Genomic DNA, 13,276 nt, shown 5'->3' with positions numbered 1-13,276 from the left:
TACACATGTACATCACTGACCATCATAACGCTGTCATATGAAAGACTGCATAGCCTAAAACTAAGTTTAGACTGTCCTGTCTGACACAAATGCACGGTTTGAAGACCAGTAACTTGGTTTCTGATATGCTGAAGACTTTGGTTGATTCAGGTAACATGAAGAAGACTAGCTGTACAGATGTACAGCAAGGTCAGTATGCTGCTACCCCTAACCTCTGATGTCACTTCCTGTCAAATAAATGGAATTGACTGCTGGGCATTTTCCTGCTCCTGTATCTAAGAGAGACACCACGGAAAACAATAAAAAAATAGCCTTTTATTTTCCACACATCATTTCTGTACAGGCTTTTTCTGTGTTAGTATTTCATACTTTTGTATTTTGTGTATATCTTTAAGTTTAAAGTTCTAATTTAGTAAGGGTCAATAATTTGTCAATGTCATACTTCACAGTGACTGCAGCTACTGTGCCCTCTGCACACATCCTCATATACTGTAGCTGCAGTCCTCAAGGAAAGCGAGGCTTCAGCAGTTTAACAGACTGAACCCCTGCAGAGGACAGCTCTGTGGAAGAGTGAAAAATCAGGGCTTTTTCTGCTTCATCCAGAGATAACACCTGAGCAGAGTTTCATGTGTGTGTGTTTTTTTTTTTACTTCAGTGCAAAATGAGTTGGTTTTGTAGAAAAACAGACAAAAGAAGCCTGGAATTTAAAGTCTCATAAGCATAAACGTTCTTTTATGATCCAATATGATCTGCTTTGACCCAGGTGTTTTGCGATGTGCTGCAAAAATCGATACCTCTCTACGAATTACCTCTAACCTTTACACCTTAGTCATCCACCATCCTCTTTAGCCTTATGATGAACGTAATTATGCAGCTTCATCAAAGCAAGCAAATCAATAAACTAATCCGCAAGTCCATCGTGCCTTCTTCAGTGCCGATCTTTTTCCACTTGAGCAGAAACGGCGCCAAACGCCAGAGTTATTTTCCATAGCTGGAGAAAACAGATTTCTAAAGACGTCAGTCATGCATCATCGCTACGATCCCTCCATTATGTTTCATCAGTCTGCACGAGTGTTTGTTGGCCCGGAAACACTCACAGCGGAGCCCCCCCAACCCACCCCCTCCATCTGTGTTGCTGCTGACTCATTGTCACAACCCCTGAATCTGCTGCCTGCCTGCATTATTTACACTCACCTTCCTCTGTTGGTGCCTCCTCAGCACCTGCAGCCTAAAACTAGAGGCGGGGCAGCTCCAAGCATCCCGGGGTGTTCATTTTAGCCACATGTCCACTTAGCACCAGCCGACTCATCGATTAATCGAATGAAAGAAACAAAGACGTCATTGGCCATTTGAACAACTGAATAATTCTTTCCTTCGATTGATCGGCGAATACACCGAGTGTGTTTTGTTTATTGAAACTTTATCTGGAGATCATAGACAAATACGCCAAGAAAAAACAGTTTCAAGTGCTGCTTGTTCTGATTCTTCAGTGTGATTTGCTTCTGCTTTAGTTTTCATTATTATGATGCTTATTTCTGGATATTAAGGATTTAATATTTTCACATCATTATTTTTATTTATTATTAAAGCATTCTCATACCTACTATTGCATTTGAATCTGGACAGTCTTCATAAACAACTTGAAAATGATATTGTGATATTGATATGATATTGTTGAACTTGAAATGTTATTGTACATGCTACAGAAGGATAGTGAGCTTGAAAGACTTTAAACTATGACAGTTATAAGTAATTTTAACACCTTAAACTGCCAAATAAAAACGTTTACTTCTGGTTCTAATTGGGACCTTCAGATCATGTATGTGTAATTAATCTCCCATAGAAACAATATTCAGAGTTAAACAGCATATTGGAGGCATCAGATTCAGTTAACTGACTGCAGAAATAGTGGAGACACTGTAAAGAGTAATAACTGTGCTCCTCCCCGTGTCTGTCAGAAGTCCTGCAGGACAAAAAAAAAAAAAGAAGAGACCTCGCTGCAGCAGGTATCTACTGCTGCATTGGCTGGGGAGAGTGCAGAGCTGCAAACTAAAGGACAGTGACACGCACACATGCTCTGCTCCTGGCAGCAATGCTGCAATGAAAAGATGTTGCATTCAAAGAAATCTGACCAAGGATCATGCCCATCAGTACTCTGCCTATATCCAATCACTGAAAACGCTTAGTGGTGAAAATGCGGTGTATTTGAAAAACTGTAGTCTGTGTCGTTCTGTGTCACCTTGTGTGCTCAGCTGAAGTTTGACTGCAGAGCTTCCTAGCTGACAAAAAGTGATCTGCCCCCCAGTGGAAGGATTTGGAATAATAGAGGAGCAACTTAAAAGTGAGCTTCTTGGGATTTGTATTTTCTGCAGAAAGGCAGTGATGAGAAGACAACAGCAGACAAACACCAGCTCAGAGTTTTTAGTTTTATTTAAGGTTCATTTTTCCAGACCTGCAGAGGACAGTTCACTTCCTTTAAGCGCCTCAAATTTGTCGTTTTGTTTATTTTTTCCTTGCAACATCATGTTAAAACCCATTGTATGACTCTGTGTTGGTTTCTCCTGGATGACTTTGTTCATTTTGTGAATACTGTTAAATAGAGAACAGCAGGGGGGGAGGATGGGGATCAGAGAGACAGAGCAAGATTGAGAGAGAAGAGAGCGGTAGAGAGAGCGAACACAGATCAGAATTAAGACTTCAAAAAGAAAAAAAGGTGGTGGTCAGAGAGGTTGATTTCAAATCCTAAAGGCTCCTTAAATCACTACTACAGTACTTGGTATTGTCTTGCGGCACCTTCCTTTGTGACACATGATCAGATACAGTTGTCAAAGTCATGTACAATATTGCATATTTTTCAGCAGTCCTGATGCTCTCCTTCCTATCGCTCAAGCTTCTCTCTCACTCTCTCTCATCTGTCCATTTTAAGGCCTCGTTTAAGCCCTCGTGGGTCAAACAAAGGGACCTGTTAACCCCTTTATTACCCTCGTTAGTATTCGACATATCCTCATCCATCTAGTCATTGTCCTTACTAAGTGGTGGCTGTCCATGTTAGGGCTAGCTATTGTAGGTACCACACAGTGGCACTGTGAGTCTAACCCTAGTGCTCAGGATGTGTGCCACGATCTCCCAAAGCCCTGGCTCCCTGCGGTTAGGCGATGCTCTATCCTCTGATACAGAGGTTCAGCAAAATTTTCCCTCCAGCAGGACGGGGCCAATGGGAGTTCCCCTCGACTAAAGAGAATGTGAGCCAAGTGGCCTCTCAAAGCAGGCCATTTGTGTCCTTACCTAACAGGGAGCCCATGCATAGCCTGTGCCCTCAACTTCCCCGTCTCATCTGCATTTTGACCTTTACTAACCAATTCTTAGCTTCTTTTTTTGTTTTTGAGGTTTCGTTTTATTTATTCATTTTTGAACCCACTCAACAAAAAGCTAAGACCAACCCCTCTTCTCTCCAGCCCCCTTCAGACATGCGCTTCTTTTTGTTAATCTTACACATCAGCTAAACGTCTAGATGGTCACTTTTTCTGTATTTCAATCACCGTCTTGTACGGCTGGACCTGACGGCATTTACAAATCAATTTGAAGTTTGATTGCAAACAGGCATGTTGGTGGATAGGCACGCACACGATGATGATTCACTAGGAGGCGGCTCTAAACAGCAATTACATGTACACAATGATAATTTATCTAATCGACTCCTTTTCTCATTCACAATGTGATTACTACAATCTTCTTTGATGTGATTTGCCTATTTCCAAAGACAGATCTGTCTCGATGCCTGTGTGTAAGAAGCAGGGTACGGTAGGAGAAGCAAAGCAGCAAGTCTTTTCTTTTTTTTGTCTCCCTTCCCTTATTTATCTGAATAAACATAAATATAAAGGTGACTCAAGACAGAATGACAACTCCCTTTGAACGAGGTGATGTCACGAATCCCATGTCTGAAAAGGGCTTCCCTCTATCATCTCTCCTTATTCTCGACACAACTGTAAGAATTAACCGTTTCACAGACTCCTGTTAAACTGGGGAGGATGAGGGTCTTTGGGGCAAAGCTTCAAAGAGCAGATTCACAGCTTGGTTCATTCCTCGAAAACTAATCAAGACTTCAACTTTCAAAAACACAAATGCTGTTCATGCTTAATTATTAGTTACTTTTAAAATAAAAAGACCTCACATCAGCTAATTTGTTTATTTGCCAGTTTGTGGAGTTAACTCTCATGTCACCACTGGGTGCTCGATCCTATATTGATTCTTGTGCTCTCCGTTAACAGTAAGCTACATAATGAATCCCATGTTACACCCAGAACTAGGTCTAAGGAGTGGTGAATGCAGCAGACAAAAAGGTACTGATAACTTGTGTGCCACAAACAAAACAAAATAAAATGCCTTCAGAGTGGACAAAAAGGAAGGATGAAGAGAAAAAAGATGAAAGCATGTTTGTTACTTTGTTAATTTTTCATACTCTGCAGATTGGTGTGTATTGCATTGGGAGGGGGAGGGGGGAGGGTACAAGATGAGTGGGTATAAAGTGGTAGTGGGGCAATGGATGGGTGTCTGCTGTAGTCTATGTTCAGTGGCGGTCCACAGCAGCACTCTGTAGCAGCTCTGTGGAGGGCTGTCCTGGGGGTCTGAAGGCGGTCTGGAAGCCTGGGGGAGGGGAGTGGAACTGACTGGCGGGATTGGCTGTGGGAGGGGGAAGGTAGGGAGCCCAGCCGGCGGCGGCTCTGTGGTGAAGAGGGATGTGGGCATCGAGGAGGCTGCTGTGGAGGGGCTGGGGAGTGGGCATCGCTGAGCTGGCAGGGCCGTCCATCTCTGTGAGCGCCTGCAGGGATTTAAGCCAGTGTGGTGGGTTATCGTCCTGGAGGCAGTCTAAACTGTTGCCGGCTGAGGCTGGGATGCCTGCGGGGAGTTATGGAGAGGGAGGACAAGAGATGAGTGATGGCAAAAAAAACACCACAACACAAATCTGACATAAAGACAATGATTTTTGTGATCAGCTGCTTTGTTGAAACATTTAGAGTAGTGCTGTCATTGGTGACTTTACTCATCATTTCTATTCGATATAACAATATATTGCTTATATGACACATCAAAATGGAAAAGTTATGCAACTTCATTTGAAAGGCTTTTCTTAATCATGTAGTTAAGACACTAAATCAGTTTAAAAAACACTTTAAAATGTTTTTTGTCTTTTCTGTTATCAGTCATAATAGCTGGCACACATTTACGCTTTATGCTAAAAAAATGAAACTCTTCATACTTTCTTCATTTTGTCATCCAAAGCTGTAAAAATTTCAGAACTCCAGGGTTAGTCTTGTGTGAGCTTGTCGCTCGCGCTCCTCCCTCTGCTCAAAAATGTCATAAATGACCACATTGTGCCACTTCTATGATAGTTAAAAAAGGAGGAAGCATTTTGATGCCTGTAAAATATTTATGGTGCTCTTTCCTTGCTATTATTCTGCTAAATACGCTGATGGAATTTCCCAGGATATGTTTGACATTCAAATCAGACGTCATACCAAACTACTCATCCTCACTACCAGACCAGATGGAAAATGACTGCTTACAATTATGACTTGGCGAAAGATAATAACTTGATTTCCATTACCACAAAAGACAAAACAAAAAAAGAATCTAATAACTCATCCATGATTTGTATATACCCAGTTTTAAACTTGCTTAACCCTTTAGAGCCGATCGGAGCGGGAACGCTGTTATGCGTAACTATTTTTAAATCCCAGTAGCACTGCAACCACGTAAGCTAGCGCAAAAAATTTTTTTGCATATGAAACCGGAGGAGTTGTACTTACATCTGATGCCATCAGCTTGTCCTAGGTCACGGTTTCCTTCCACATAAAGCTTTGCAAAAACTGCATAAAAAGCGCTTGCAGGAACAAAAACATAATATTCCAGAAACACGCTTTACCGATCCGATCAGCTGTCCATAACACTTCCTACGTTGGAATAGACGTCAGCGCGAACTTTTGCATTTCCGCCATTACCTGGCCGAAACCGGAAGTGACGTCATTTTCGCGGAAATGTAGTCTTTTTTGCGATCAGGGCCTCAGGGCCTATACTGCTCTTTTTAAAAGTTATCTTTGACTTTATGACTTTCTGTGTCGTTTCTGGGATGCTTAGGACTCATATTGCACTGCTGGAAATAGTTTATTTTGATGCATATGCTGCTTTTTTGCAAATTTGCAGTATAATATTTATTTTCGTTTTTCCTGCAGTGTATAAAAATTGGTGTATTTCAAAAATAAAACTATGAAGACACTCAAAATAAATTTCCTGTGGTGGAAAACTATTTTGTGCAACTTTTTTGTATTTACAGTTTTGAGGGATAAGCCTCATAAATTTCTCTAACTACAAATATATGTTAAAAAATCAAAAACGATTTTCAATTTTTTTGTAGTTTATTGCACTTTTTTGCAATTTATGTAATTACTATGCACTTAATGAATACATATTATTAAAATCTGGGCTATAATGGTTGTATTGATGTATAGCAACTTGAAATGCTCCCAAAAATGGCTCCACAGCATGTAAAAATATAATATAAGCTCTGGCGGACTTGGTTCTATGGTAGGTCTTAAAGGGTTAAACGTGTCAGCCTTTATCATGTTAAATATTAAATATCAAGTAATTTCACTAATAGTGCTGATGTTTTTACAGACCAATCTTTTAGGACTAAACAATAATTTCAAACAAACAAAAGCCCAAACCAGTTATTTTGGATTTTTGCTTCATAAAAGATGTGAAATGTTGCTGTGAACTAATTGCCAACCTGTAATAATAGCGGGGTCCATCCAACTGCCTGTGCCGTCCCAGCTCAGGCTGTGCGACATGCCTGCAGGTCCAGCTGGCCCACCAATGTGGTTAACACTGTTGGAGGATGAGGAGGAGGAAGAGGACGAGGAATTTGGGAGGCCCCCAAAGTTGATATTAATGTTGGGCAGAAGAGCCCTGAGACCATCCTGCCACTCTTTCACATTTAAGCCGTCTATAGAGCTGCTGTTTTCTACAAGAGAGAAGTAAACAGACATGTCAGCTCCTCAGGTGTTTTTGTGTTTAAGTACAAAACTGCATCTGCCAGCAAAAAAAATATCAATACATGCTAATCAAAACAAGTATCATAATGCCATGCCGCGGCACACATGTGCTGTGAAATTAAATAGCTTGTTGATTGTCTGTTTTACATGCACTACTGCAATGTGACACAGAAAGGTGCCAAAGTGACCCACGGGTCTGGTACCTGAGATGGGGATCCCTCCCAGCCCTGTGTTGTGCTGAGGCGGCAGATTCAGGTCCAGAAAATTACTGTGTGAGGCAGCACTGGCTGAGTGGTTCAAGTGTGTGAGGTTATTCCGTGTGGGCACGCCCAACCAGGGGTGTCTGGCAGCTGGCTGCTGCTGACTGGCCTGGCTGTTGTGAGTGCTGGGGAAACTGAAGGAGCTGTAGATGGTTCTGTGGTGCTGTGGGACACGTGGGAGGCCACTGGGGAAGTGATGGGAAGCGCTGGGGTTAGGGTTGGAGGGTGGCAGGCTGGGTCCATGGTTGCTCCCCTGGGTGAGGGGCCCTGGGGATGAAGGGCTCTGATCCTGTACTGACAACTCCTTCTCTATCAGGTCGGCCAAAGCCTTGCGAGTCACATCGAAAGGATCAAAGCCCAGGTCGTCATCCTGCTGTTTGCTGGATGAGCCAAAGCCAAAGGCCGCCTGCCAGTCTGTGGAGGACGACACTGGTATTGTGTCTGAAGGGAGAGAAAACACAGAGGTTATAGGAGACACAAAACTTCGACTACCTGATAAACTTAGATGATAAAGATTACACCTGCAATAGTTTTGAAATTTCCTTACATGCAAATTAAACAAACTTCCCCTTTTTATTATAGTCTTATACGTTTGAGCTTGAATAGGTATTAGATACATTAAAATTTAAGTGCAACTTGTGCCTAAGCATTTTCTGCTTATCATTTACATTACCGGCATTAGTTATATTGGCTCAATGTTTAGAAAACGGAACATTTTTCAACAGAAAATTTAGAATACAGCAGATAGAAGTAATCTAAATGTTTGACAGCTAGATTAAACATGGTGTTATTCTACCTGATGTGAAGAGGCTCTGTGGTTCAGGGGTCATAGGCCAGTCGGAACTGCCGCGAGGGGAGCTGGGGAAGGGTGGCAGACCAGCAGGGAGGGGGTTTGGATGTCTGAAGTTACTGTTGTCTGAAAAGAGTGACTGGGACTCAGCTGCAGCACCCTCAAAGGGCGAACGGGCTGTGATGTCTGACATGCTGATGGGCACTACCAGGCTGGGCTTAGTTAAACCCGGGGGAGGGGAGGGCGAGTCACTTGTGGGTATCTTTATTAAAAAAGAAAAAAAAACCAAGAAAGAAGAAAATGTTTGTGAAGTTGTCCTTATTACTGCTGATTCATACTCAGATTTATATTCAAACAAAAGAACCACAGAGGTTGGTTAATGCTATATTACCTGTTGTAAAGTCTCGCCATTTACCATGCCGATAGACTCTGGAGGTTTGTCACTGGGACTGCAGGTAGAAAATTTATATATAGACAGAAGAAAAAAAAAAGGTCATTGCAAAATAAATACACAATTGCTTTATTCAATAACATGCAAGTCCTTTTCCGGAGGAAAAATCCATGTACCTGTTACTGTCACAGTTAGAGGAAAAGGGGGACAAGGCAGTACGCTGGCCTGGACCTAGCTCTGTTTCTAGCCCATCTGAAGTAATAGCTTCTTGGTCTAGATAGTCTAGCAGTGGAGGGGACTTGCGGTCTTCTGAAAGCCCGTTGGACAGTTTGTTATGCCCTGACAGCGTCGGCCACCCATCTTTACCATTGCTACTGTTGGTTCTGTTACAAAGCAGGACAGAAATTAGCCTCCGCTGCACTGTGAGTAAATAATAAAAATACAACAAATCTAAATATTAATAAAAACCAACCTCTGTGTGGAGTTGGATTTACTCTTTGACTTTTCTGTTCCACAAGCTGGAGGTTGTAGAAAGCTAGGGTTAATTTTATAGAGGTCTTGGAGGAGTTTTTGCTCATACTCTTGATGTTTTCCTGCCTGAAGAAACAACATAACATGGGTCAAAAAGGTGCTTTAAACCACAACTGACTCTCATTGTGGGAAGAGGAAAAAAAAAAAAGTGTACCTGCATCTCCTCTTTAGTAAAGCTAGCTGCTTCATCCCCCAACTCATGTAGGTACATACAATCAGGTTTGGGACACTGCATACTTTTGAGGAAGTAACTGCAGTATTTTGTTGTGCCTAAAGAAGCCTGCAAAAGAAAGAAATAGAAGAAGAAGAAAATTTTACATAGAAATTCATACTAATTCTTTTCAAAGAATTCTTTATCTTCTCTGTGTAATCTACATTGTTTACAATGACGTTTGTGTTAAATAGCTAGAAGCAGAAAAGAAAATGAAGAATAAAATGACTAATTTTTGTGCACTTTAAAAGACTACTAAAATCACTAAAAATTAACAAAGATTTTTGGGTCAACTTCTCACCTTGAGTGTTCTGCCATCAACAACCACATTGTTCACACACTGTATTGCTCTTAGAGCATCTTCAGAGCGGATGTAAGTAACATAAGCGCTGGCACTAGGCCCCTAAAAAACAAAACAGGTAAATAAACATGCCATTGATGCGGTTGCATACTTTTATGAGCTCACTGTAGCTATGAAAGAGGATTTTCATTATTAAATTGCCGTTTTAACCTAATCCACCCTCCTCACCTGTGAACCTGCGTAAGATGTGCTATTGTTGATGACCACTTTATGGATTTTCCCAAACCTCCCAAAATACTCCGGCCGTTTTAGGACCTGTGGGTAAAACACAGCAACACTTGTGACAAAGTGCTGGAGATACTGAGCTCTTTCAAACTGAATATTCAACAGAATCACGAATCACGAGGAAGCTGCAGGTAAAAACATTTAAATATACATAAAGATCATTCTCCAACAAAGTACATTTAAACTTCACTGCATCTGTCAAGCCCAAATCTACAGTGACACAGCCACTTCCTTAGCTGCATCAAACTGAATACCATAAGTTTCAACGCTCCTGTCACAGGTAGCTGAAGTGTAATGTCAGCATTACACTCACCTCTGGGTCAGCGAGTCGCTGCGAGAGCCCCACCACAAACACCAGATTTCTCTGGACCACTCTGACACTGGCCAGATGCTTGCGGTTTTCTGTCACCTTTTGCTTCTTCTCATTCTGTTTCTGCTTCTTTTCATTCTTTATCCTTTGGATCTCCTCCTGTGACAGAGGCTTGTACACAGCAGGGTCCTCTGGATAAGGCTACACAAAAACACAAAGAACTGCGTTACAAACAGAAATATCTCCCATTCAAAGGAAAAAAAATTACTAATTTAAGGCATGGTTACACACAAGCTACACCTGTGTAATTCTAATTACATGATGTCTCCTCCAACAAGACTGCTGAGCCAGACAAATCATCCTCCTGTTTAATGAGCTTAATGGCATCTACATCCATTTCACCTTTCTGCATGCGGGGCAGAGGCCGTTCTCATCTGTACGGATGCGGTGCCAACAGAAGCGGCAGATCTGGTAGCCACAGGTGCAGGGGAAGAAGTTGACGTCATCAATCTCCAGCGGCTCCATGCACAGTGGGCACTCCATGGGGTCGTCCTTCATTTCAGGGCTGTGGGACATCCTATGGCGCAGCAAGGCTGAGTACTGAAGCGGATCACAGAGCACAGGGCTACCAAAACATAAATGAAGAGTATAAGAGCTCCACTCAGAACTGACTAAATATAGCAAGCAATATATTTACAATTTATTTAGAATGACTGAACTTGTTGTCAGTGCAGATGCTTAACAGCAGAAAGGTATAGCAGTTTCAATTGAACTTCCAACGTGACAATATATCAGTGAACACGCCAAAATACTTTTAATTGCATTTTTAAATGCAATTTTTTGAATGCCAAAACAGTTACTTAAGATCACCCAGCATTTTAAAACAACGTTTTTTTAATCAAATGACAGCACAAAGTAGAGAAGCACCACTATAATAGCTAAACATCAGTATCAGCCTAGTTGATTACCTGGAGATTTTTAAAACAATCTGGTCAAGATTTTTTGCTTCTTTTGTAAAAAAAAGAAAGAAAAAAAGACAAAAAAGGGGGGGAGGTATAAATGAAAACAACAACACACCCACCCCTATCGGCATCAGCTATAGGCCAAACTGTTATTTCAAACATTGTATCAGCTCAGGATTTCAGTGCTTCCCGAGTAATACAGCTGAAAATCATTGTGCTACACACAGAGCTGTAATATTTAAGTGATACATCAAAGATTAAGAAAAAGGTGTCAACAATTGACACATTTGTGTCTCAATACTATTTCAAACGGTCCTAAATTAATATATCCGACCGTTTTCGTTAGTCCTCAATAACAGTTAAATATATCTGAGTGTGCTACATCGCGCAAAGAGAAACACTCATCGGTAACACCTCTACAGATGACCACGAAAAGGCTTGAATAATAACGGGTCATTCTGGCCTCCACAGATGGAAGATTTGTTGCATTCTGTTGAGGTCTTTTCATTGGGCGGCACTGGTTTTTCTAGCTAGGTCTAAAATAAGCCAAATGGGTGTACGTACCAACCCAATCCTTAAAAAAACAGAACTAATGGTCGCAAAGTGATAATGCGGATGTTGTGGTATCTTTCTTGGGCTGACACGTCATGGTCGACGTTAAAGACAAATACAATAAAATAGGTTTATTTAGGAATGAATCGCCTGTTGTTGGCATTTAAACACCAGCCTGTTTTCTACGTGACAACACCGCTGCCAGCAGACGAGCCCATCGAGAGCTCGATAAAAACCTAAAAGACTATAGACATCCAATGCCGGGCAGCATTTTCGCAAATAACCCTACACGTACACGGCTATCGCCGTTTAGCATTTTCACTCGCAGACATCCCCACTAAAGTCGTGAACAAATCGTGTTGGCCAAGCTGGTAACTTTAGCTGCTTAGTCTCCTGGATCGTACGTTATGACAGATGTTATTTGGCTAACCACGGGCTAAGCTAACATTAGCCGCGAACTGGCAAAAGACGCCGGTCTGATTGAGACCAAGTATTCCGTGACAACTGCGATGTTAATCACAAATATAATGCATGTGGACATGAGACGTTCCCCAATATTGACGTTCGTAGTTTAAAAAAAACGTATGACATAACGTTATGGTGCCCTCCTATATAAAAAGTGACAGCTTGCTTAAGCTAACCCGTAGTTAGCCGGCTACATTATCAGAGTGTACGAGGGTTTGGAGTTGAGCTGACGACGAGGCCTTACATAAGCTAACACTGAACAGGGAACAAGTTGTTGGCACTATAAACAACTGTCATTGCTCAAACGACATTAAGATTAGCTGGGCAGAAATTCATGAAGAGTGAGAAAACTTTACAGTCAGTCAGTAAAATCGCAACAGACATAATTGCCCTTCATTTATTGAGGCAGAATGGAAGCTGGCTAGCTCAGCTAGCAGCTTGGTTAGCGTTACTTACCCTGTCCGTATTTAGCTTAGGATTCCTCTCCAAGGGAGTCACACTAAATTGGGCGGGGACTGCGAGCCAATGTATCTGAAATGTCAAAATATCTATAGAGGGTTACGTAAGATACCAGTAGTTGTGTTGTTCTGTTGTAATTAAAAGGCTATAAAGATGTTTTGCCCCTTTCTTTTCTTGGTATTGTGGAGACAATTTACGCTCAAACCACCATCTTAGCTAGCATTATAGTTGGGAGGAGGGAGTGGGGCAAGTATTCAGTGCCACTGAGTCTGCGCAGATGGGCTGATGCTTTCAGGGAGATGTAGTTTTTACATTTTCCCATCGTTCCATTACGTTCAAGAGGAATGTAGTTCCCACTGCAACGCACTTACGAAGAAATTTTGTTCGCCATTATTTTCTAAATTCAAAATGCATATATTTTAAATCAGCCGTCATTACTATGTTAGTTATATTCAACTTTTTACATATCATTCCTTTGCACTACATTTAGATTTTGTGTTATTTTTCGCCATTATTTTATTTTCTACACTATTTTATCTTTAGCTCCTTATGTGTACTTTTCATCTATCTATCTATCTATGTCTTCTTTTGCACTGAGATAATTGACACTCAATTTCGTTGTTCAATGTTTGTTTCACTCCTACAATGTCATTAAAGATTCTGATTCTGATTATTTAAGCTTTTTTTTTTTTTAACAGATTTTATTCAAT

At 41.3% G+C, this 13,276-nt stretch overlaps 1 protein-coding gene across 1 annotated transcript; it reads right to left on the bottom strand.

Moving 5' to 3' along the window:
- Positions 1–2,412: 2,412 nt before the first annotated feature.
- On the bottom strand, positions 2,413–12,807 carry cnot4a (CCR4-NOT transcription complex, subunit 4a). The gene is made up of 13 exons (XM_080874422.1): positions 12,564–12,807; positions 10,531–10,753; positions 10,132–10,329; positions 9,762–9,848; positions 9,534–9,635; positions 9,176–9,301; positions 8,963–9,087; positions 8,667–8,873; positions 8,491–8,548; positions 8,106–8,361; positions 7,253–7,750; positions 6,785–7,018; positions 2,413–4,896 (listed from the first exon to the last, which is right to left on the bottom strand). The coding sequence occupies exons 2-13, from the start codon at positions 10,702–10,704 to the stop codon at positions 4,568–4,570; spliced, it is 2,394 nt and encodes a 797-aa protein (XP_080730548.1). The 5' UTR covers positions 10,705–10,753; positions 12,564–12,807; the 3' UTR covers positions 2,413–4,567.
- Between the last annotated feature and the right edge of the window lie 469 nt (positions 12,808–13,276).

Source organism: Rhamphochromis sp. 'chilingali', assembly GCF_963969265.1.
Source record: "Rhamphochromis sp. 'chilingali' genome assembly, chromosome: 2".
In the NCBI taxonomy this organism is placed as follows: domain Eukaryota; kingdom Metazoa; phylum Chordata; class Actinopteri; order Cichliformes; family Cichlidae; genus Rhamphochromis; species Rhamphochromis sp. 'chilingali'.
This window is presented reverse-complemented; position numbering and strand designations above follow the sequence as displayed.

Excerpts from the sequence above, each read along its gene's own strand:
- cnot4a (XM_080874422.1), bottom strand. The coding sequence starts at position 10,704 with ATGTCCCACAGCCCTGAAATGAAGGACGACCCCATGGAGTGCCCACTG. Across the intron at positions 9,636-9,761 it reads CATCTTACGCAGGTTCACAG|GGGCCTAGTGCCAGCGCTTA; the intron begins GTGAGGAGGGTG and ends TTTGTTTTTTAG. Across the intron at positions 9,088-9,175 it reads TTACTAAAGAGGAGATGCAG|GCAGGAAAACATCAAGAGTA; the intron begins GTACACTTTTTT and ends TTGTTTCTTCAG.